General features: G+C 37.2%; 3 protein-coding genes across 4 annotated transcripts in view; 1 reads left to right on the top strand and 2 right to left on the bottom strand.

Moving 5' to 3' along the window:
• LOC149927025 (follistatin-related protein 5-like) overlaps positions 1–25,572 on the top strand; it is a 233,649-nt gene that overhangs the window by 169,968 nt on the left and 38,109 nt on the right. The window lies entirely within an intron of this gene.
• On the bottom strand, positions 8,446–9,719 carry LOC149927029 (uncharacterized). Its single transcript, XM_090158706.1, has 2 exons — positions 9,699–9,719; positions 8,446–9,620 (listed from the first exon to the last, which is right to left on the bottom strand). The coding sequence occupies exon 2, from the start codon at positions 9,521–9,523 to the stop codon at positions 8,513–8,515; it is 1,011 nt and encodes a 336-aa protein (XP_090014832.1). The 5' UTR covers positions 9,524–9,620; positions 9,699–9,719; the 3' UTR covers positions 8,446–8,512.
• Positions 18,575–25,162, bottom strand: LOC149927028 (uncharacterized). Its single transcript, XM_090159268.1, has 2 exons — positions 24,555–25,162; positions 18,575–18,721 (listed from the first exon to the last, which is right to left on the bottom strand). Exons 1-2 carry the CDS (start codon positions 25,160–25,162, stop codon positions 18,691–18,693), a joined length of 639 nt encoding a protein of 212 aa, XP_090015394.1. The 3' UTR covers positions 18,575–18,690.

Genomic DNA, 25,572 nt, shown 5'->3' with positions numbered 1-25,572 from the left:
TAATACAGGGAATTGGATATCACAACATTAATATTAATACAGGGAATTGGATATCACAACATTAATATTAATACAGGGAATCAGATATCACAACATTAATATTAATACAGGGAATTGGATATCACAACATTAATATTAATACAGGAAATTGGATATCACAACATTAATATTAATACAGGGAATTGGATATCACAACATTAATATTAATACAGGGAATTGGATATCACAACATTAATATTAATACAGGGAATTGGATATCACAACATTAATATTAATACAGGGAATTGGATATCACAACATTAATATTAATACAGGGAATTGGATATCACAACATTAATATTAATACAGGGAATCAGATATCATAATATCAATATTATTAAATTCAGAATTTTAGCGTGTCATTTACATTTTAAAGGTTGTATACTTTTTATAACAAATTTAACGCCAAGGTATAACAAATTTAAGGCCTATGTATAACAAATTTAAGGCCTAGGTATAACAAATTTAAGGCCTAGGTATAATAAATTTAAGGCCTAGGTATAATAAATTTAAGGCCTAGGTATAATAAATTTAAGGCCTAGGTATGACACATTTAATGCCGAGGTATAACTAATTTAACGCCTACGTATAACAAATTTAACGCCTAGGTATAACAATTTTAACGCCTAGGTATAACAAATTTAACGCCTAGGTATAGCAATTTTGATGCCGAGGTATAACTAATTTAACGCCTAGGTATAACAATTTTGATGCCGAGGTATAACTAATTTAACGCCTAGGTATAACAAATTTAACGCCTAGGTATAACAATTTGGATGCCGAGGTATAACTAATTTAACGCCTAGGTATAACAATTTTAACGCCTAGGTATAACAATTTTAATGCCGAAGTATAACAAATTTAACGCCTAGGTATAACAATTTTAACGCCTAGGTATAACAATTTTAATGCCGAAGTATAACAAATTTAACGCCTACGTATAACAAATTTAGCGCCTAGGTATAACAATTTTAATGCCGAGGTATAACAATTTTGATGCCGAGGTATAACTAATTTAACGGCTAGGTATAACAATTTTAATGCCGAGGTATAACAATTTTGATGCCGAGGTATAACTAATTTAACGGCTAGGTATAACAATTTTAATGCCGAGGTATAACAATTTTAATGCCGAGGTATAACAATTTTGATGCCGAGGTATAACTAATTTAGCGCCTAGGTAAAACAATTTTAATGCTGAGGTATAACAATTTTGATGCCGAGGTATAACAATTTTGATGCCGAGGTATAACTAATTTAGCGCCTAGGTATAACAATTTTAATGCTGAGGTATAACAATTTTAATGCCGAGGTATAACAATTTTGATGCCGAGGTATAACTAATTTAACGGCTAGGTATAACAATTTTGATGCCGAGGTATAACAATTTTGATGCCGAGGTATAACTAATTTAGCGCCTAGGTATAACAATTTTAATGCTGAGGTATAATTAATTTAAGGCCTAGGTATAACAAATTTAACGCCTAGGTATAACAAATTTAGCGCCTAGGTATAACAATTTTAATGCCGAGGTATAATTAATTTTAGGCCTAGGTATAACAAATTTAACGCCTAGTAATTTCGCTCAACGTTCTCCTCACTTTGAAATAAATTGGTGTAACCGGTAAACAACGGATATCTAAGAGGTTTTCCTCAATGTTGTTAGTTTCCTCGGCGAGACAGCGAGTGGAGAATCTGAAATCTCATTACTGGAGGCGAACCATCTTTTCTTTACTAAGGACTACTTTAATGAAGTGGCTTGGAAAGATAGCTACTGATTATAGACGGAGAAAAGAGTCTTTTAATTCAATTATGGGTCCGCGTGTTTTATCCTCTACAAAGTCGCCTGGGACCCTTACCAAAAAAAAAACAGCCAGGAAACTCGAAACTAATGCGCGACTAGGGTTAAGGCTATCAAGGGCTCCCGCCAGGCGTCGCTAGTAACCCTTGAAATTAGTTAAAGGACTATCACAGAAGCTAGTTTTTTTTTCTGTCTAATCAAACTGAATAATTTTTTTTAAATAATTTAGTTACTGTCTAATGAAGTTTATTTTTCAAGCTATTGTCACATTTCGAATTTTCCTCGAAGATAGTGAGTTTTAATTTAATTAATTATATTTTATCATTAAGTTTAGCCATAAACTAATGTTTGTGTGACCAACGTTTCCAAGCCATTATTTATTTAATACATAGCATTTTAAAAATAAGTTACTCTTCAAAATCCTCAAATTTTAATTAGTTTATAGAAAAAGCCACTTAAATCGAATTACATGGTTTTTTCTTTAAATCTTTATTTAAACTCTATGATGAATTTTGATAGTAGAGGCGAAAACCGTAGTTTTTTATTACGCATATTCGCAAAAATGTCTAAATTTTTATGAGGCACTATAGTCCCAACTCTAAATATTTAAATCAATATTTTTGGTAAGGTTACGTGGTTTTGGCTTTCAGGCGATAACAGCACGTCGTAGGCCCATAGATGTCGTGGTCGGCGCCCTGTTAGACCAAGTGCATTGAGTGTCATTGGTTGAGATTTCCAATTAACCGAAACTGTCTCGCGTGTTTAACACAATGAGAGCCTTTAACCGAGGTAAGCCTCGGTTAAAGGCTCTCATTGTGTTAAAGTTTATTTCGTAAATTATAATTAACTCCTTTCGACGGTTAAACTGAGAAACCACACAATCTTTAGGTGATAATTAAAAATATTTGGCACTACTGCAACGATAGGGGCGATGCTTTACGGAAAAGTGCAACGATAGGGGCGATAAATAATGAAAATAGGATAAATAATGAAAATAGGATAAATAATGAAAATAGGATAAATAATGAAAATAGGATAAATAATGAAAATAGGATAAATAATGAAAATAGGATAAATAAAGAAAAATAGGATAAATAATGAAAATAGGATAAATATCGGAAGCATTGAGAAATACCAAATGAAATATCAGGAAATCGAAAAATGGAGGAAAAAAATGGAAATATAAGAAATATTTGTAAATGTTTTTTCGAAATATCTCGAAATAAACAGATGACGTCATGAAACTCTCCTAAAGGTCGTCATCCCCTGCTTTCAGCCATCTTAACCAAAATGAAACGCAAAGAACGGTTGTAAAAAGTCAAAGTTTAAGCAAAACTGCGCAACATTTAGATCGGGTCGGGAAGCAGACAAAGCTTAGACTCGTAAAAGGAAAACGTCCCATCGCATCGATTAGAGCAGGGCTCGTGAAAGCGGGTCAGTGTTCCGGTTCGGTTTCCCTTTTCTTCTCGCCAGGCCTTGGCCGCTGAATATATTGCCTTTTTATTTCCGATTCTATATTCAGGGGCAGATCCCTCTCTCTTTGGTCTCTGCGCCACTCGATTATAACTTGAAAGAAGGAGACTATGCAAAAGAAATAAAGTAATCCGGGGGTAATGTTTCAAGAGAAACCAAACCGCGAGGGAAAAGGGAAATCCAATAGTGGGATGAGACGCGAATTCAAAATCCGCTGAAATAAGAACCACTATTTGTTTTACCGGGATTGCAAAAGTAAAAATCCAATAGCTTAGCACTCCTTTCGCTATTAATTTCATCGTTTCTGGATAATTTGATATTCGTACGAAGTTTTTACCAAAAACGTATTTAGGTTTACTGAGAGCTTAGTAGTCCACCGAGGATCCTACCTCAAATGAGAACTGAGGGAGTAGTTACTTATGTAATCACGTGTACAAATCGTATTTATTTACTCAAGTAATCAGGTGCACAAATCATAAGTAATAACTTAAGTAATCAGGTTTATCAATCATAGTTAATCGCTTAAGTAATCAGGTTTACCAATCATAGTTAATCGCTTGAGTAATCAGGTTTACCAATCATAGTTAATCGCTTAAGTAATCAGGTTTAACAATCATAGTTAATCGCTTGAGTAATCAGGTGTACAAATCGTAGGTAATCAGGTGTACAAATCGTAGGTAATCGCTTAAGTAATCAGGTGTACAAATAATAGGTAACCACTTAAGTAATCAGGTGTAGAAATCTTAGGTAATCGCTTAAGTAATCAGGTGTACAAATCGTAGGTAACCTCTTAAGTAATCAGGTTTGCAAATCGTAGGTAACCCCTTAAGTAATCAGGTGTAAAAATCGTAGGTAATCCCTTAAGTAATCAGGTGTACAAAACATAGGTAATCGCCTAAGTAATCAGGTGTACAAATCATAAGTAATAACTTAAGTAATCCGGTTTAACAATCATAGTTAATTGCTTAAGTAATCAGGTGTACAAATCGTAGGTAATCGCTTAAGTAATCAGGTGTACAAATCGTAGGTAACCACTTAAGTAATCAGGTGTAGAAATCTTAGGTAATCGCTTAAGTAATCAGGTGTACAAATCGTAGGTAACCGCTTAAGTAATCAGGTTTGCAAATCGTAGGTAACCCCTTAAGTAATCAGGTGTACAAAACGTAGGTAATCCCTTAAGTAATCAGGTGTACAAATCGTAGGTAATCCCTTAAGTAATCAGTTGTACAAATCATAGGTAATCTCGTATGTAATCAGATATACAAAATGTAGGTAATCGTTTAAGCAATGAGGTGTACAAATCGTAGGTATTTAATTATTTATGTGTACAAATCGTAGGTAGTTAATTAATTATGTGTACAAATCGTAGGTAGTTAATTATGTGTACAAATCGTAGGTAGTTAATTAATTATGTGTAAAAATCGTAGGTAGTTAATTAATTATGTGTACAAATCGTAGGTAGTTAATTAATTATGTGTACAAATCGTAGGTAGTTAATTAATAATGTGTACAAATCGCGGGTAGTTAATTAATTATGTGTACAAATCATGGGTAGTTAATTTATTATGTGTACAGATCGTAGGTAGTTCATTAATAATGTGTACAAATCGTGGGTAGTTAATTAATTATGTGTACAAATCATAGGTAATCTCGTATGTAATCAGATATACAAAATGTAGGTAATCGTTTAAGCAATGAGGTGTACAAATCGTAGGTAGTTAATTAATTATGTGTACAAATCGTGGGTAGTTAATTAATTATTTGTACACATCGTAGATTACTTCTCAACGAAACACTCACAGTTTTAAAATGCATTCATAATTAAATTGAAATCAATGATTTAAATATTGTGTGGATCATAAATAACAAAATAATAACTTCGGATTTGTAAGAAATACTAGAAATTAATCTTTTTCTTGAGGCCAAAAATTAGGTAATATAATTATAAATATTAACATCACAATATATTAAATTCAATGACTAGTAAGGGTTAAATTGAACACTTGTGAAAAATTATAATTTAAAACATAGTAGTTTGGTCGAAATAATAAAAAAAATTATATAATTTGGGGCTGCTGAAATAAGGTTTAGCTTGTATAACTTTATGTTATTATATATTATAATATATATATTATATATTTAAAAATTTGGGTTTATAATATTATATAATTATTTGAACAATAATCACAGAATCAAGCGATTGAGTGCGCTTTAAAGGAATATAACCTCAGGTATTTGGTGTACGTGGAACACCAACGTTTGCAGCTCTGGCCGCTCTTGCCTTTGGCTTCAGAAATGTTTGCCGCCACTGTACAGGGTAATTTGAAAAATTGAAGGGGGCATCCGTAAAGACTGCTTTACAGGTTATATTCCCTTTAAAGGGGTTTTTCCTCGAGTTCTTCGGTTTCCTCTTTACTTAAAAACTTGTAGAGGTTAACGGTAATAGTAAGTGTAGGGAGCTGTTGGTTCGCGTGGCACGAAGGGCTGGCTACCACCCTCCTACGCATTGTAACCTGGCCACCTAGTTGTTTAAAGCATTTTAAGTCGCTAGATGACTTGGGCCTAAGGTGGTGCCTTGGGTATTAGCCTAGCTGATTACTATTATTATTGGTGAGCTGACTAACTCCATCTCAGATAAATTATAAATTTTTGAACATCCAATTTGAGACCTAGAGTCCAAAGTTAGTCAATTCGTGTCTAATTGAAAGTTTGGTCGCGTTATCAAATTTCGAGATCCTAAAAGACTCGAAAAAATCCGTTTTCTTAATTAGATTTGATTTCCGCTAAACAAGTTCAGTTTTAAATAAAAGATAAATTTAAATTAAGGGAATTAAAAACTAGGGAAGATATATTTGGGAGTCTCATTTCGGAGTCAAACGTGAAAATAAAGAATCCTAGAAACACTGAATCAAATTCAATTTCTTAATGGGTTTCCTAGTACACGGCGCTATGAAAGACAACAGTAAAATGGAGCTCGACGGAGGAAGAAAACCAGCTTTCCGATAACGGAACTAATCTCCTAGAAGCTGGACTCATCTCGAATAACAGACCATGCGAGTCTATACGCTGCCTTAGAATGACAGTTTCATCTTATAGGGATACGCGCGGGTGGTCGAGGGAGTGTTCGAGTGGATGCTCGCGACTGGATGTCACACAGCGCCAGTCGGTGACAATAATTGAAGGGCAAATATTCCAAGTGCCCCTACGCCGATCAAATGTCCACTTTCGACCATCTCTCGGTATAAGCGAAGTCAATGGGGAGTTGACGGTTCGCGGCCAGCTTTGTTCCAACTAGCGACGCCTCTATCGGCTCTCACGATTGGTTCGAACGCTACTACGTATTCGCAGTACCTAGACGCACCAGCGTAAGGGGGGTCAAATCATGTAAAGGTTACTTGGGTTAAAATCGTTGTAAAATAGAGATAAGTTAAGCAGAGCGCTTTGTTAGTTTTAACAATAACGTCGGGAGTACATCGAAGTTCGAGGAGAACCGTTCTTTAAAATCTGTTAAGAGTTATTTCAGTTCGCGGGCTAACGCAATAAAGTACATTTTCAATCGAATTTTAACAAATTGAACACTTTTCGCTAATCCAGGGTACACGAAGAATCAGAAACGTCGTTTGAACAATCAGGGTTGCCACACGTCAGGAAAATCCGGGAAAAGTCAGGCAATTATAAAATGGGCCTAAAAAGTTAGGGAAAAGCAGGGAATTATAAAATGGGCCTAAAAAGTTAGGGAAAAGCAGGGAATTATAAAATGGGCCCAAAAAGTTAGGGAAAAGCAGGGAATTATAAAATGGGCCCAAAAAGTTAGGGAAAAGGCAGGGAATTATAAAATGAGCCTAAAACGTCAGGGAAAAGTCAAGGAATTTTAAGAATTTGTAAAAAGTCAGCGAAAAGTTATGGAAATCAATTTTATCTTGACACTTTTTGACGGTCTAGATCTATGACAAATTTTATGATTATCATTTATTTCCTTGAAAGTTTGGATAATTTTTTCAACATTGCAATAACCTTTTTACTGAAATTTAAGTACATTTAAATTTATTAACTTCTGATAAAAGTAAGGTATAAAATAACAATTGTGGCCTTTAAAAGTCAGGGAAAATCTCTTAAAATGGTCAGGGAAAACAGGGAATAGTCAGGGAATTTGAATCTGAAAATTTTGTGGCAACCCTGGCAATACTAAAACAGACGTTATGTAATGGGTATGAGTGTTGTCGAAATACAATTATTTGTTTTTCGTGTGCCCGGGTGTACCGCAAATTTCTTTTATACTCGTACTTAATATAACGAGTTCCAAGTTAGAGCTAAATTTTTAGTTAAACGAGCATTTTGTCAAGCCTTACTTTAATAAATATGCCGATCAGTGAGCTTAGATGGCGCCACGTGCTCCACGAGGTATCGTTTTTTACGTCTACCATAGATAATTGTTTATCTGCAACAAGCAAAACACGGTCTCTGCGCATGCTCAAATGTCAACCAATCCGATGTTGCCTCCTGAATTTAATTAGCGTCAGCGACGGTTAAAAATTCTACCCTCATTTATTTTACGGTCTATTTCTCGACTTTTTTCGAAACCGAGCCAGAAAAATAATTTTACCTCCGTCGGAAATCCGGTTGAACTTTCACACCACTCATACTCAAAAGGAGGAAAACACTTGTAGCAAATTTTGTAGAACGGTCTCTTGCGATGAATGGCTACGGACGGTTATTAAGTTACTTATGGTTGCATATTATGAAATTATTATTGTGTAGCAAATTACCAAAATATAATTCTGTTATGAACTGAACTTTAAAGTAAAGACTAAACGGTTGAGAAGCTCATCATAAATGGGAACAAAACTGCTAAACCCTAAGATCATTCAAAGATATTACAAACTATACGAGTTATTCGGATCCATAGGAATTTTTTCCAAATTATAGGCCAATCTCAACGTGTCAGGGCGAGCAGGCGGATAGGACCTGGCAGCCGCAACTGTGGTGCCATCCTTAGTTTAATTGGCAAGAAAATAGACAAGTTAGGCAGTCAACAACTGCGCGCATCCAGTTTGCTAGCGCCTGCTTAACCCCTCCGTAAAATAGCCAGTTTTGAAATAACAAAACGAACTACCTCCATCAATTTATTATTAGTTGGACACAAGTAAAAATATAAAAATTTGATATTAAAATGGAAGATAAATTATTTGGTCCCAAAATTCAGGTGTACTCTGCTTCAGTACTAATCACGGTCTTGATCGACTTGTCCCATTCGTCTGAACCACCCTCGTCGTTATCCGCGATAGGGCAGCATTCCAGCTTTTCTAGGTTGGCAAATGAGGAAATCGGCACTGGCTCCGTGAAGTCACAAACAGTTTCTTTCTTGATTGAGCTCATGTCGGCTTTGAGGTATCCAGTAGGCTCCTCGGGTTCGGGAACTTCGTCCTTTACGGTGTGGAATGAGTCGCGTTTGTCTGTCAAAACGTTTATCTGTTCGTTCGTCAAATGTCGAAGTGGCGCCGAACCAGGTTTCAATTCCATTTCTCGGCGGTGATTGGTCGAACCGTCTTTTTGGTTTCCGGGAAGACCATGAATTGATAAATGAGCTTCCGTATCGAAGATTATGCCGTAACTAGACCATTCGTTGGTCTTTGTCTCCTGAGGGTGACGTCTGGCCCGGTATCCACACTTCGTACATTCCAAGGGGTTCTCTCCCGAGTTTCTACTTTTGTCGCGGATAAGGTTGCGCTTCACCACGCTGACATGGTCGCACTCATTATATTTAATAGTTTTATCTCCCACGCGAGTTCTTTCGTGGCAAATGACGTGACTCGAATATGTACTTTCAAAACTGCACTGTTTTCGTCGAAAGGACTTGTCCCTCGTGTGTCTTTTTTGGTGGTTTCTCAAGTTGTCCTTTCGTGCGCATTTGTAACTACATTGATCACATTGAAAAGGTTTTTCCCCCGAATGCGTTCTCTCATGCTTCAACAAATCAACTTTAATTGCAAAGGCGTAACTACATTGGTTACATTGAAAGGGTTTCTCCCCAGTGTGTCTTCTTTTATGGCAGCTCAAGTAGTCCTTTCTAGCGCAGGTAAAACTACACTGATCACATTGAAAAGGTTTATCGCCGGTGTGTCTTCTTCGGTGGAAAGCCAAAGTACTCTTTTTGTTAGTGGCATAAAGGCACTCAGTGCACTGATACTTTTGCTCTTCTAGGCTATTCATTTCAACCGTTTCAGAGTTAATAAGTTCGGTTCGAAGTCTCTTCTGGATTTGTCTCGCTAATACGAAATTTTCTTAGTGCAGCTTGTTGTTGAAAGACCTTCAATAATATTATTATTATTATTATACAAAATTCCAGTATTAGAAATAACGAATCAACTTAATTGTTAATTAAAACGTTTGTGGCCTATTCAACTGAGATTTCCCTCCAAAAAGACATCACCGGGTGTTTTTTTAGTATTTACACGTGCTTAATATAAAAATGTATTTTTTAAATGGACTTGGTCTTTAAACCTAATAATTTCATACACATCCTTCTTATTAAAAAATCAAATAAAATTTTAATCTCACCAACATATATGGTATTTTTCTTTAAAAATTACTATTATCTTTGAGACTAAGTGCAAAATATCAATATTATATCGTAGACCGTCACATCCATCAATATGACGACTAGTTAAAGTCAAAGTTGGCCGTGGCTCCACAAAAGGTTGCCGAAATTTGGCGCGGGAACTCAGACTTTTAATGAGTGGAAATTTTGCCGGATTTTCTATATTGACGAGAAAGGGACTAGACATATAACAAAATAAAAAGAATATATTCGATTTGCATTTTAGGCTGTGTCCGAAACGCGTGTAAAATTAAGTTTGGGTGGACTAAAAATGGGCCGATGATTTCTATGAATTAAGGCCAAGGCTTAGATATATTTAAACATATAGCATAAGGTTAGTTAAGAAAAATTTAAATATTTACTTTTTTGAAAAAAATTTGGAATTTGATGTAAACGTTTTTGAGTTGAATGTATTAACTTACATTTTCCAAGAATTATCCGATTGGCTGACAGATTGAAGGGCCGCACCGCCGTTTCAATTTGACCTTTTTCCCGCGCTAGTTTCCAGAATAGGATTCGTCGTATCTGCTACCACGTGCTGAAGTCGGGGCGAGTTTTTCAAACGCCGGTGTGGCCCTTTAATATAAAAAATAAAAATACTAAGAACAACTTTAATTCCCGGATTACGAATTGAATAATCTTTCTAATAATTTGTCAGTATTAAAGAAAGTGATAAAATCACAAGTGTCACACTTACTAAAATAATTATTCTATTAGCAAAGGCTTTTCGGTAATAATTATGGCGACAAAACTTGGTAATCAGATCGACACTTTTTAAATGTCAACGATGTTTATCGGTACAAATATTTACTATTTTAAACCCCAATATTTTTCAAATTTGAGATAAACCATTTTGCGTTTATATAAATTAACCTACATTTTCCAAGAATTATCAGTTTGACTAAAATTCAATTTGGATGACTAATAGACAAAATAAACTCGTTGAAACGACTAATATTTCAGGATTGGGAATTGCTAATCCTTCTACTAATTTGTCAGTGTCCAACAAAAGTGGTGATAAGAAATGTTCTAAAAGTGTCACACTTGATTATACTTATACTACTAGTAGAGGTTTATGTGTCAGTATTTGATTCTATTTGATAAACATACTTTGGCTAAAATAATAGTCAATTAAGGAATAGATACGGAAAATGTACAACTACTAATAAGTAGCTCAGCGAATAATCTCGAAATGGTTGTAATGTAATAACAGGAATTGTGTTGAAAGAAAACAAATCTGTAGGAAATAAACTTTTAATAAGTTAAAAATGAATTTTAATTTAAAAACGTTTAATCTCGTTCAATTTAAAGGTCAGACACAACATATGTAAACTTAAGTGGTAGAAAAAGTGTCTTTAGTCCCAATATTCAGATGCTTTCGTATTCGGCTCGGAATCTTGAAATGACGGAAGGGTAAATGCAAAATTTTCGTCTGCTATAGCAGGAATTGTGTAGGAAATAAACCACTCTTAGATAGAAAATTAATTTTATTAAAAGTCGTTTAATCTCGTTCAATTTAAAATTCAGAAAATAAAAATATGTATATATGAAATTAAAAAGGTAGAAGAAGTTTATTTTCACAATCTTTCGTATTCGGCTGCGAACAAGGTCTTGATCGGCGTGTCCCATTCGTCTGAACCACCCTCGTCGTTGTCCTCAGTAGGGTGGTATTCCAGCTCTTCTAGGTTGCCAACTGAGGAAAACGGCTCCAGGAAGTCGCAAACAGTCTCCTTTTTAATGGAGCTGGCACCCGCTGTGAAGTACCCAGTTGTGTCAGGGTCAGTTTCCCCGGGTTCGGGATCTATGGCTTTTGCACAGTAGGTGGATTTAATCGGTTCGTTCGTCAAACGTTGAAGTCGCTCCGAACAAGAGTCAACTACCGTTTGACGATAAGGGATGTCCAATTGCCCGGGTTGTGACGGTGTTGGTTGCGCTGGTTTTTGATCGTGATTTGTCGAAGCGCCACTCTGGTTTCCGGGAAGGCTATGATTTGATAAGTGATCTTTGGGGGCTTCTTCCGTAGCGAATTTCTGCTCGCACCTAGAGCATTCGTTAGTCTTTGCTTCCAGAGCGTGTTTCGCTTTTTCGTGGTAAGCTAAACTTAGCTTATGTCTGGCCCGGTATTCGCACTTTGTACATTTAAAAGGCTTCTCCCCCGTGTGCCATCTTATGTGGCACGTCAAGTGGCGCTTCACTGCGCTGGCATAGTCACACTCTTCACATTTGAAAGGTTTATCTACGGTGTGAGTTCTTTGGTGCCTAATCAAATTATTCGAATCCTCGCTTTCGTAATTACAATGATTACACTTAAAGGTTTTCTCACCCAAATGCGTTCTCTGATGCTTGAAGAAATTACCTTTCTGCGCAGATGCGTACCTACACTGATCACATTGAAATGGTTTTTCTCCCATGTGAGTTCTTTCGTGGCGAATCACATCACTCGAATTCGCGCTGGCGTAAACACAATGCTTACACTTAAAGGGTTTTTCCCCCGAATGCGTTCTCTGGTGCTTCAACAAATCATCTTTCTGCGCGGCTGCGTACCCACACTGATCACACCGAAAACGTTTCTTTCTCGTGTTAGCTCTTTCGTGTTGAATCAGACCACTCGAATGGGTGCTTGCGTAACTATGGTCATCACGCTTGAAGGGTTTTTCCCCCGAATGCGTTTTCTGATGCTTGGATAAATCACTCTTATGGGCGGATGCGTACGTACACTGATCACATTTATATGGTTTCTCGTTGGCGTGTCTCCTTTCGTGCTCAACGAGATGATCCTTTTTGTTGGTGGCGTAAAGGCACTCAGTGCACTGGTACTTCTGCTCTTCTCGGCTATTCATTTTGGTAGTTTGACTAGTTCCACAGTTAATAATTTGGATTCAAAGTCACTTTTAGATAGACGTATTTATCTCGCTAACTACGACCGGAAAGTCTTGTGCCATAGCTTGTCGATGAAACCCACTTCTAGAAAGACCTCAGCAAAACAGAATTTTAATATTAGCAACAACGAAATATTTAGTTAAAAAAGTGAGTTGTGAATGAAAATGAAAACGCTTATGACCTATTCACCCGAAATTTCCCACAAAAATTTATCTCACCCTTGATATATATTATTTGTTAGAAATCTTAACTGTGGTTTTTCAATCTAATAATATTCCTACATATCATCAATTCGTAGCTTGCTCGTGGGTGTGGCTTGTGTTCGTTGCCATGCTAATGGGTGTAGGTCGGCCATGACATTAAGACGCCCATGGCGGTCACGTGATTATTTCGCAGGATCGTGTGGCGTTTTGCCTCGTGATCTGTGACCGTGTGACGTGAAATTAATGTCAAAGCGGCCGTTCCAAGGCGGTACTTAGCTATGACGTATGCCTACGAAGCTACGAACAACCACCCAATAGGTCTTTGCATAAAATAAAACAAAACAAAAAAAAATTTTAAGTATAAAATGTTTTTCTCCACGTCACAAGCTTAAGCTTTTGAGTGCTTTATTGGCACGCGCGTTTCGCACGTGGACTTCGAATTTAAAAATATTCATCGACTCGAGCGCGTGCTCTCTATCTTCAATAACTATAGCTAGTGACGTAGAAAAAACGGTAGGATTGCACTTTACCTAACCCGCCCCCCCCCCCCCAAAAACCACTTGATTCCGACTAATTAGACCATGGGGAGTTAAAACAAAATACTAAAAAAATTATCTGCCCGCCGCAAGTATTTTAATAATTTGATTGAATTTAAAATTGAAGCGTCTACTGTTACATTGCCTTGGTATTTTTAGGCTAATTCATAATTAAAAAAATAACAAAATAAAGCCAATTTCGGTATATTTACTAATTTCCGGAGTGGGAGTTAAATATTATGATTTTTGGTATCAAAACAATTTGAGCGCCCCCGAGTTTTGGCGGCTGGTGACGGGCCTGGCAAACTTTGTAAAGCGACAAACGGTAACCGAATCACGTATTTTAAATGGACTTCAACCTCCCTTTAGATCTATTCAATGAGCTAATATTTCGGCCCAACTTTGTTGCAGTTTTATTATCTAGAACCAAGCTGGATTTTCGTTCATACACATGATACACTCCATGGGCCTGAGGTACTAGATCTCGCGCAACAACCAGCGAAGAAAATTACCAGTGATTTATAAACCCTCGGTACTACAACATATATTAATTTAAATTAATATTATCATTCAGTATTGTGTAATCAAATGGTTGGTTACGAAACCAACTTATACAAAGGCCTAAACCAATTACAATATTAGGAAAAAGATATTCGGCGGGAAACACTTATCAAGTAAATTTTTAATGAAAACATTTATTGTCTATTCATCCGAATTAACATTTTCTAACCAAATGACATCATCGAGGAATTTTCCTGTTTTATTATATATTTTTTTTCGAATGTAGAATTATAATAATTTTCGGGTAAAATTGTACTATTGGGGATCCTCCGCAATTTTGTTTTTATTTTTTTTTAAACATTCCTTGGAGAATACAATTTTATTAAATATTAACCCCCGCTTTTTGAGAATCATTGTGAATTTAATTTATATTTCCAAATTCGTACATTCCGTTATATTTCCTAATATATGTATAATATACAGCGCAATTTTGGTCCTAATTATAAATTTTGATATATCGTAGGGTACATGACGGTAGTATTACTACTTTTGAACTTTACTACGATTTGATATCTTTGTTGTAATATAAAATGATATAATAATAATGATAATATATTGAACCCAACCTAACCTATTTAATCGTATCATAGGTTAGGTTAGGTCAGGTTAGACTATTTTTACCAAGTTTTCGTATGGTCTGTACACCACTAGTGTGTTTTGATATCTTTGTTGTAATATAAAATGATATAATAATAAGAATAATATATTGAACCCAACCTATTTAATCGTATCATAGGTTAGGTTAGGTTAGACTATTTTTACCAAGTTTTCGTATTGTCTGTACACCACTAGTGTGTTTCGCGTGTTCTACTAGACCTATCTCAAAGTAAAAGTAAAGCGGAATTTATGAAATTGGAATATAACTGAAATTGGAAATATAACGTAAATACTCAATGTTTCTCGAAAAGCGGGGGTTTATTTTTAATAAAATTGTATTATCCATTGAATGTTCAAAAATAAATAAAATAAAAAACAAAATTGCGGCGGATCCCCAATAGTACAATTCTACCAATTTTCGTACACATCACTTTGAACTAAAACTAAATGAAAATTTGATTTTCGCTCACCTTTATTAACACGTGCAGCTCATAAATTGACGTTTTTTTCTGCTAAACAATAGATTTCTTACAAAATTACGGTACCTAAAGAAATAATTATGTCGAATAAATTGTGAAAATTGCTTTTTCCACGGCCAACTTCGATCACGCGCTGTTCGAGCTACAGCGGCCAACACATTCGTCGAAATTCCACGAGCAAGGATTTCCCCACTATAAACTGTACTATAACGTGTAGGAGTTCAGCGCCACGCTCGGTTGTTATATTGACTTCAATGAAAAAACTATTCTAAAAATAATAATCCGCTAGGGGCGCTCACGTCATACACATCTTTTGCGTCATAGGTTAACACATAAACGTCAACGAATGAGATGGCCGCTGTAGCGCGAGAGATCAAAGTTGGCCGTGCTTTATCCATTTCAATTTACTACTTCTGGGTTGCCGGATTTGTCTATATTTTCGGGAGAAGGGCCAGACACGGAACAAAATTAAAATATTATTTTAGACCGCGTTTTACTAGGCTGTGTCCGAAACGCGACTAAAACTAAGTTTAGGATTTTATGTTACAACTCAAAAGCGAGCCGATAATTGCATTAGGGTCGACTAAAAATGGATTAGAGATTTCGATAGTTAGATTTCTCGATAAAAATTAGACATTGAGCCCAAGAAGTTAACCTTTTTTTCCGTTTAAGTGGTTTTTCGTGGCTATCGATCAGAGCTTGCTCTTATATTTTAAAGAGCCATCCATAAAGGTCGAATGAAGTACGATATATAAAATAATAAATTTAAATTTGTTGCAATACGGTTTTTTGAAGCAAAATATTATTAATTTATTTTGGTAGCAAGATATAAAAGAACCCACCCCGTCATGGCAAGTTGGCCCATACGTGGCGTGATCCTCAGTTTCAATGCGGAGCTAATAGAGGGGTTAAAAGAAGGCGTTAAGTCTACACTCTGACTCATTTTGCAGCTCTGGTTTAATCCGTTTATTATTTAGAAAAGCTCTCGGGCCTCCTCCAAATGATGTCGTCGGCTAAGTAGCGGCTCAGCAATAAATCTTGAAATGGCGGAAGGGTAAATGCAAAATTTCCGTCTCATTGTTTAGGAAATAAACTACTCTTAGATAAAAATTAATTATAAAACGTTTAATGTCGTTCAATTTAAAAGTCAGAGAAAAATAAAAATATATAAAATTAAAATGGTAGAAAAAGTTTCTTTAGTCCCAAGATTCATATTCTTTCGTATTCGGCTGCGAACAAAGTCTTGATCGGCGTGTCCCATTCGTCTGAGCCACCCTCGTCGTTGTCCTCAGTAGGGTGGTATTCCAGCTCTTCTAAGTTGCCAACAGAGAAAAACGGCGCCAGGTCTCTTTTTCGATGGAGCTGGCACCCGCTGTGAAGTACCCAGTTTTGTCTGGTTCAGGTTCCCCGAGTCTGGGAACTACAGCTTTTGCGGCGTAGATGGAATCTTGTTGGTCGGTGACAGATTTAATCTGTTCGTTCGTCAAACGTTGAAGTTGCTCCGAACAAGATTCAACTCCCGTATGACGACAAGGGATGTCCAATTGTTCTGGTTGTGACGGTGTTGGCTGTGCTGATTCTTGATCATGACTTGTCGAAGCGCCACTTTGGTTTCCAGGAAGACCATGAATTGTTAAGTGACCTTGTAGGGTTTGTTCCGTAGCAAAGTTCTTGTCGCAACTAAAGCATTCGTTGATCTTTGCTTCCAGAGGGTGACTTTCTCTTTCGTGGTTTGCTAAACTTATCTTACGTCTGGCCCGGTATCCACACTTTGTACATTTAAAAGGTTTCTCCACCTTGTGTTTTCTCATGTGGGGGAACAAGTGGTGCTTGAGCGTACTGGGATAGTCGCACTCGTCACATTTGAAAGGTTTATCTCCCGTGTGAGTTCTTCCGGGGTAAATCAAATTATTCGAATTAGTGCTTGCTTAATTAGAAGGATTGCCCTTAAAGGGTTTTTCACCAGAATGCATTCAATAAATTACCCTTCAGGGCAAATACATAGCTACACTGATCACATTTATATAGTTTCTCTCTCGTGTGAGTTATTATGTGGCGATTCAGATCACTGGAGTTCGCGCTGGCGTAATCACAATGATTACACTTAAAGGGTTTTTCCCCCGAATGAGTTCTCGGATGCTTCGACAAATCACCCTTCTGCGCGGATGCGTACCTACACTGATCACATTTAAATGGTCTATCCTGTGTGAGTTCTTTGGTGATGAATCATACCACTCGAATACTTGCTTGTGTAACTACACTGATCACATTTAAAGGGTTTTTCCCCCGAATGCTTTCTCTGATACTTTAACAAATCATCCTTGTGCGCGGATGCGTATCTACACTGATCACATTTATATGGTTTCTCTCCTGCGCGTCTTCTTCCGTGGACAAATAAATTATCCTTAATGTTGGTGGCGTAAGGGCACTCAGTGCAGTTCTGCTCTTCTCGGCTATTCATTTTGGTAGTTTGACTAGTTTCGCAGTTAATAAGTTTGGTTCGAAGTCACTTTTGGATTGACGAATTTATCTTGCTACCTACGACCGGAAAGCCTTGTGTCGTAGTTATCAACGAAACGCACTTCTAGAAAGGCGTAAACAAATATGTCGTTATTTTTTTTTTTTTTAGAGTCACACGATATGGTGTCGGCTAGCGCCTTAGACACCAATACAACAAATACACGTCACAGACAATAGCGGCACCAACGTTAGAAGCGCTGAAGGGATCGCAAAAATCCCGACAGCAGGCGGAAGTATCCCGGGCGGGAGCTACCTTCCGGAAATATGTCGTTATAAAAACCGATACGGTGATTAACCTATAGCAAGTGAATTGAGAATGAAAACGTTTATGGACTATCCACCCGAAATTTCCCACAAAAAATAATATCATCCTTTTTATAAAAAAATATTTTTTATATGCGCTTTATCTTACGAGTGGTTTTTAAATTTATAATTTACGTACATATCATAAACTCGCCCACCAGGGAATTTTTTCGATAAAGAAGGATTCGCGTACAATTGTCAAAAGTGTTACAAATAACTGAAACAATTTTGCATTAAGTGTATCAAATTTAACCTACGTTTTCCAAGAATTATCGGTTTAACTAATAGACAAAATGATCACATAAAAACGACTAATATTTCAGGACTAAGGAATTGATAATCCTTCTACTAATTAATCAAAGTAAAAAAAAATGTGTTCATAAAAAAATTCTACACGTGTCACACTTTATTATTCTTATGAAACATAAAATTTAATAACTTAATCTCTATTTGATAACAATGCTTTGAATGAAGTAAAATTCCATTATCAAATCGATTCGGAAAATGGACGTCTGCTCAGCGATGAATATCTGTTATAGAAGGAATGTGTTGAAAGAAAACCAACTTGTAGGAAATAATTAGTTAAAAATGATTTTTTATTTAAAAATGCTTAATCTCGTTCAATTTTAAAGTCAGACAAAAATACAGTTATGTAAATATAAAATTAAAATGGTAGAAGAAGTGTCTTTTGTCCCAAGATTCATAATTTTTCGTATTCGGCTCGGAACAAGGTCTTGATCGGCGTATCCCATTCGTCGTCGTCGTTGTCCTCAGTAGGCTGGTATTCCAGCTCTTCTACGTTGGCAACTGATAAAAAGGGCGCTGACTCCACAAAGTCACAAACAGACTCTTTATCGATGGCGCTGACATCGGCTGCTAAGTACCCAGAGGTGTCAGTGTCAGTTTTCCCGAGCTCCGGATCTTTACCTTCCATTTGACCACGAGGAATGTCCGATTGCAGTAGTTTTGACGGTGTTAAATGCACTGTTTCTTGATCGTGACTTGTCGAAGCACCACTTTGGTTTCCGGGAAGAGCATGAATAGCTAAGCGACCTTGGAGGAGTCTCGCGTGTGTTTCTTTGTGGGATTCCAAGTTGCGCTTCATCATGCTAGTATAGTCGCACTCGTCACATTTGAAAGGTTCTTCTCCTGTGTGTGTTCTTTTGTGGCGTAGCACACTACGCGGATTCGTGCTCGAGACAATAAACTGATCAAATTGATATGGTTTTTCGACGGAATGCACTCTCTGGTGCTTGGACAAATCACACTTCTGTGAGAATGCGCAGGTACACTGATCACATTGAAATGGTTTCTCGTTGGTGTGTTTCCTTCCGTGGACAACGAAATGATCCTTGTTGTTGGTGGCGTAAAGGCACTCAGTGCACTGGTACTTCTGCTCTTCTGGGGCACTCATTTCGACAGTATAAAAGTTAATAAGTTTTGTTAAAATTTTATTTCGGACTGACGAATTTATATTCCTTGTGCGACCGGAAAGTCTTGGACCTTTGTTTATTCTACAAATGCTTAAACAGTTCTAAAATAATTCCAATATTATCAGGAACTAAATATTTCATAAAAAAACTTTTCAGTGGTTAACCTTTATCAAATAGATAGTGAACGTGAACGTTAATGGCTTATTCACCCGACATTTCCCTTTTAAATACGCCTTCTCGGCCTGTAAAAATACATTACTTTTGAATGGACTTTATTCCGACCGAGGTTTTTTAATTTAAAAAAAAATTGTTCGTATCATTTTGATTGAAATGTTAATATCGCCTACCTTTATTGATGCAAATTAAAATATTTTATAGTAGACGAGGTATTTTTTAAAGGGAATATAACCTGCAAAGCAATCTTTATGGAAGACCCCTTCAATTTTTCAAATTACCCTGTACAGTGGCGCCAAACATTTCTAAAGCCAAAGGCAAGAGCGGCCAGAACTGCAAACGTTGGTGTTCCACACCAAATAACCGAGGGTATATTCCCTTTAAAGCGAAAAATCTTAGAATTATTTAATAGAGTGTCTCACCAAAGATAATATAGATTTTGTACCCTAGATTCGAAATCACTTCCTCACGCGTAATCAATAGCGTTTACCCACTTCCGGCCGGAACTCCGAAAAGGTTAGCTCCAATGGTAAATAAACAACATCACTTTGCTAATAACATTTTCGCGTATTGGAAAACCGTTTTTAGGTCGGCTCGTCTGCGATGCTGAAGGTAGACTAGCTAATCGAGGACTAACAAACATGTTATGCTTTCCGGCACTTTTTGCCTTATCGGAACCGGTGTCCGAGTTCTTTCCTTGGTCCAGATCATTTGCAATAATAAAGTCGATGAGTTTGAATGGGACGACTATCGTTCAGAGGATTGCAAGGCCGTAGGGAACACAAGGGATGTTCGGAGATATTTGGTTATTGGAAACCATTAGAGACAATCCGGAATTTTTTTCTGACTAATAGGTGAAGCTCTAATGATTGAATTTTTCTTTTGCCAACCGTAATACGGCAGCTTTAGACTAGAGTGCAGTCTCGGGAGTAACTGCTTGTTCAGAAATCCAGTAGATTGGCGACCTATTCGATGAACTAACATTTGTGCACAATTTTAGTGGTTAACCAACTGTAAAAAGTCGCCTTTCGACTAGAGCGCAGTCTCGGGAGAAACCTGATAAGAAATCCATTAGATTTAAAAACTATTCGATGAACTAACATTTGTGCACAACTATTCGATGAACTAACATTTGTGCACAACTATTCGATGAACTAATATTTGTGCACAACTATTCTATGAACTAATATTTGTGCACAACTATTCTATGAACTAATATTTGTGCACAACTATTCGATGAACTAACATTTGTGCACATTCGATGAACTAACATTTGTGCACCACTTTAATGGTGAACACAGTTTTCTACTCGTGAACCACTTGCATTTTCGTTCATGCGCTCTACGAAACATTGCCGAGATTTCAACGTGAACCGGCAAAGAAAATTTGTCGTAATTCTTAATCTTTAGGTACTACAAAATTTTTCAATTTAAAGTAACAAAGGTAGTTCAAAATAATATTGCCATTTAATCCAGCTGTATTTGAGCTTCTCGCTTTTGCCGCTACGTGGATCTACGTAAACTGAAAAGACTGTTAACGGTATCTAATAAAATAATTACGTCGAATAAACTGGGAAAATTACTTTCTATAAACTATGTACTATTTCTGGGTTGCCCGATTGATCTATATTGACGGGAGAAGGGCCAGACACGGAACAAAACATAAAATATGATTTTAGCCCGCGCTTTACTGGGCTGTGTCCGAAACGCGTCTAAAACTAAGTTTGGGATTTCTATCCGTTACAATTTAAAAGTGAGCCATTAAGGGCATAAGGGTCGACTAAAAATAGATTGGAGATTTCAACTTTTAATTTTAACGATGCAAAATAGGCCTTGTTTTGAAACCACCCTATAAACCAATATATTCAGTATTAATTATCGGGTTAAGGTTTAACTGATCACCTTCTTTTTAACATAAAAGTTAATTATATTTTGTACCCGCAGTTTCCCTTGAGTCTTTTCGGGTTGGGGTTTGAACATTCAAATCCTCCCTACTTAATAAACCTCGCGAAACACTGTACTTCAATTAATTTAGAAGTTTATCAAATTCAAGAATAATCGGTTTGGCTGAATTTCAATTTGGTTAACTAATAAACAAAATAAAGCCATAAAAACGATTAATATTTTAGGACTGCTGAATTGCTAATCCTACAACTAATTGGTCAGTGTCAAAGAAAAGTGGTAATAAGAAAACTTCAACACGTGTCACACTGTATTATTATTATGGTAACATAAATTTAAGAACTTAATATCTATTTGATAATAATGCTTTGAATGAAGTAAAATTGAATAATCGAATTGATTCGGAAAATAGACGTCCACTTAGCTATGAATATCTGTTATAGCAAATTTGTGTTGCAAGAAAACCAACTTGTAGGAAATAAACATGTCATTAGTTAAAATTGATTTTTTATTAAAATGCTTAATCTCGTTCAATTTTGAAGTTAAACAAAATAACAGATATTTAAATATAAAATTTAAATAGTAGGAAAAGTTTCTTTAGTCCCAAGTTTCAGATGCTTTCGTGTTCGGTTCCGAAAATGTTTTGATCGGCGCGGCGTGTCCCATTCGTCCGAGCCACCCTCGTCGTTATCCTCAATAGGGTGGTATTCCAGTTCTTCTGCGTTGGCATCTGAGAGAATTGTCACCGGCTCCACGAAGAAGCAAACAGTCTTTTTCGATGGAGCTGACATCCGCTGTGAAGCAGTCAGTGGTTCCTGGGTCAGTTTCCCCTGGTTCGAGATCTACGGCTTTTGCAGCTTTAGTGTAGCCCGAGGGGTAAGACAGTCTCAGATAATCTGTACACCGAGTTCGTGCATATAGCACTGTTAAAGGTACATATTTTCAAGAGTTCGCGAGTTCCATTTAGCACTTTCAAAGGTTCGGCAGTGTACACCGAGTTCGCAGAGTGTCTTACCCCTCGGTGTAGTCGGGTTGGTCGCCACATATTTATATTGTTCATTTTTTAAATCTCAAAGCTGCTCCGAAGAAGATTCAAATCCCGTTTGACGACAAGGGATGTCCAATCGCCGTGGTTGTAATGGCATTGGTGGCACTGGTATATGATCGTGACTTGTCGAAACTCCACTTCCGTTTCCGGGAAGACCATGGCATACTCGTACTCATCACATTTGTAAGGTTTATTTCCCTTGTGTCTTCTTTTGTGGACAATCAAATGACCCTTTTAGTTGGTTGCATATACGAAGGGTTCGACATTTGCATTTTGGGCTACGGGATTTTTCTGCTAGTCGAGGAGAGAAGTAGTACCAGTGCACAAAGTCCATTTCGGATTTCCGGTCGCATTATCGAAAAATTCATAGATTGGTGTCGTAGTTTGTCGACGTAACCCACTTCCAGAAATTCCTAGAAAAAAACAAATTCCATTATTAGCAAAAAGCGATTACGCGGCCAACCCTTATCAAGAATATTGTCTACATTTTTCACCTAATTTAAGGATATTTATTTAAATAAAATAAATTCAATTGTCGAAATCAATCTTACCGTTATATACTTTACAAACACTAAACACCTTAAGATTTTAAATGTACTTTTGAAATGGGAAGAGTTTTACTCTGGTATTTACCCAACCTTCGGCCGAAGGACGTTGAGGCAAAGACCCGTATGAGCAGCGTTCAGTGTGGCTTGAAGGCCGGAAGTAGCTCTTCCTGTTCGACCAACCAGTTTATCTTGGCAGCATCATGGTAGAGGGACGAGGGTTCTACGGGGCCCTTACAGTCCACTCAAGGACCAATACATGCTATAAGGTTGCAGCTGATGATCACGTGTCACTTGCAATACCAGAGAGGGAAATAAAAGTACTTGGTTATATATGTAAAAGGTGCATCCATAAATATAGAAAGATATACAATATATACAAATGACAAATATCTAACAATAGGGTAATATTAAGCTACTACAAAATACAAACTGATTCACCTGTCTTGGCGTGTTCGCGCACTGCCGCCGCTAATGTGGCCCCATCCTTAGGTTCATTTCTGAACTTTTTTTTTGAGATACACAAACATCGGTGTCGACCCGAGGCCTTAGACACCAGCACACACACACAATAACTGATTAATCAGGGTGAGATATGTGTAACGGCCACGCCAACGGGGGGATACGTGGGGACAAGGGTGGGGCAGGGGCGTAGGAACCTTCTAGAAGTTGGAGGGGGCAAAGGAAAACCAAAAGTGATCTGGAGTATGGTTTTGAATTTTTAATGGAGTGTAGCTTCTCCGAATGCATTTGTACATTTTTCTACTAGATACATTGGCGGGAAAATACTGAAATTTGAATACGGTTGAGGTTCTATAAGCTTTATATGCTTTTAAAATGATAATTTGAGCCTTGCGAATATTTCTACTGACCAAAAAGTTGGAGGGGGCAATAATATTAGTTGCCCCTCCGAGTAAATTTCTAGGGAGGGGCATTGCCCCCCTTGCCCCCCCTGGTTCCTACGCCCCTGGGGTGGGGACACCCGCGGCGGAAGTATCCCGACCACTCGTTGAAGGATTGGTAGTCGTCCTCACACGGCCTGCCACAAACTCTGCCTCCCGGACGCCTGGGATTACAGGAGTGAGCCACTACTCCCGGCTTCATCTCTGAACTAAATGACAGCTTAAGAGAACAAGTAGAGAGCACGTGAAGGGTAAACATTCTGCGCGCATTAAAGCGACGCCTACACTCTCATTCGTTTTCTCGCGCTGGCGTAGCCTGTCTGCTAAGAAGTGGCTCAGCGATGAATCTCGAAATGGCGGTAGTCTGTTTTAACTGGAATTGTGTTAAAAAATAAACCTGTAAGTTATGAACTTATAATTCGTTAAAAATGATTTTTAATTTTTAATGTCGTTCAATTTATAAGTAAGACAAATAAAAAAATGTATATATAAAATTAAAATGGTAGAAAAATTTTCATTAGTCCCAAAATTCATAATCTTTCGTATTCCGCTCGGAACAAGGTCTTGATCGGTGTGTCCCATTCGTCTGAGCCACCCACTTCGTTGTCCTCAGTAGGGTGGAATTTCACCCCTTCTACGTTGGTAACTGAGAAATTCAGAACTGGGTCCACAAAGTCGCAAACAGATTCTTTTTCGATGGCGTTTACATCGGCCGTTAAGTACCCAGTGGTCTTAATGTCAGTTTCCCCGAGTTCCGGATCTTTAGCTTCCACTTGACCATGAGGAATGTCTAATTGCGGAAGTTGTGACGGTGTTGGATACACTGTTTCTTGATCGTAACTTATCGAAGCCCCACTTTTGTTTCCGGGAAGACCATCAATTGCTAAGCGACCTTGGAGGATTCGTGCGTGTCTTTCTTTGTGGATAGTCAAGTTGCGCTTCACCGTGTTGGTATAGTCGCACTCGTCACATTTGAAAGGTTCTTCTTCTGTGTGTGTTCTTTTGTGGCGTAGCGCATTACTCGAATACGCGCTTGCGTAACTACACTGATCACATTGAAATGGTTTCTCGCCGGTGTGTCTCCTTCCGTGGATCCTTAAATGTTCCTTATTGTTGGTGGCGTAAGGGCACTCAGTGCACTGGTACCTCTGCTCTTTACGGACACTCATTTCGACGGTATAACAGTTAATAAATTTCGTTCAAATATATTTCGAACCAACGAATTTATCTTCCTTGCGCGACCGGAAAGTCTTGGATCTTTATTTATTCTGTAAATGCCGGATCAGAACATGATTCAAATATTAACAAGAACGAAATAATTAAAAAAGCTTTACAGAGGTTAACCTTTATCAAATAAATAATGAGTGGAAACGTTTATGGCTTATTCAGCCGACATTTCCCACCGAAATGACATCACCAGCGGTTTCCCTGGTAAATACGCCTTCTCAGCCTGTACCCTGATATAAAAAATACTTTACTTTTGAATGGACTTTATTCCGACCGACGTTTGTATTTTAATATCGCCTACTTTTATTGATGTTAATTAAAATATTTAATAATATGAGAGGTATTTTTTATA

The sequence above is a fragment of the Leiobunum rupestre genome, chromosome 9 (assembly GCF_980474605.1).
Source record: "Leiobunum rupestre chromosome 9, qqLeiRupe1.1.hap1, whole genome shotgun sequence".
NCBI lineage: Eukaryota > Metazoa > Arthropoda > Arachnida > Opiliones > Sclerosomatidae > Leiobunum > Leiobunum rupestre.
This window is presented reverse-complemented; position numbering and strand designations above follow the sequence as displayed.

Bases quoted from the DNA above. Each gene is read 5' to 3' on its own strand.
- LOC149927028 (XM_090159268.1), bottom strand. From the start codon at position 25,162: ATGAGTGTCCGTAAAGAGCAGAGGTACCAGTGCACTGAGTGCCCTTAC. The intron at 18,722-24,554 runs CTTGTTCCGAGC...GCCGATCAAGAC, and splicing joins TGGGACACACCGATCAAGAC to CTTGTTCCGAGCCGAATACG.
- LOC149927029 (XM_090158706.1), bottom strand. From the start codon at position 9,523: ATGAATAGCCTAGAAGAGCAAAAGTATCAGTGCACTGAGTGCCTTTAT.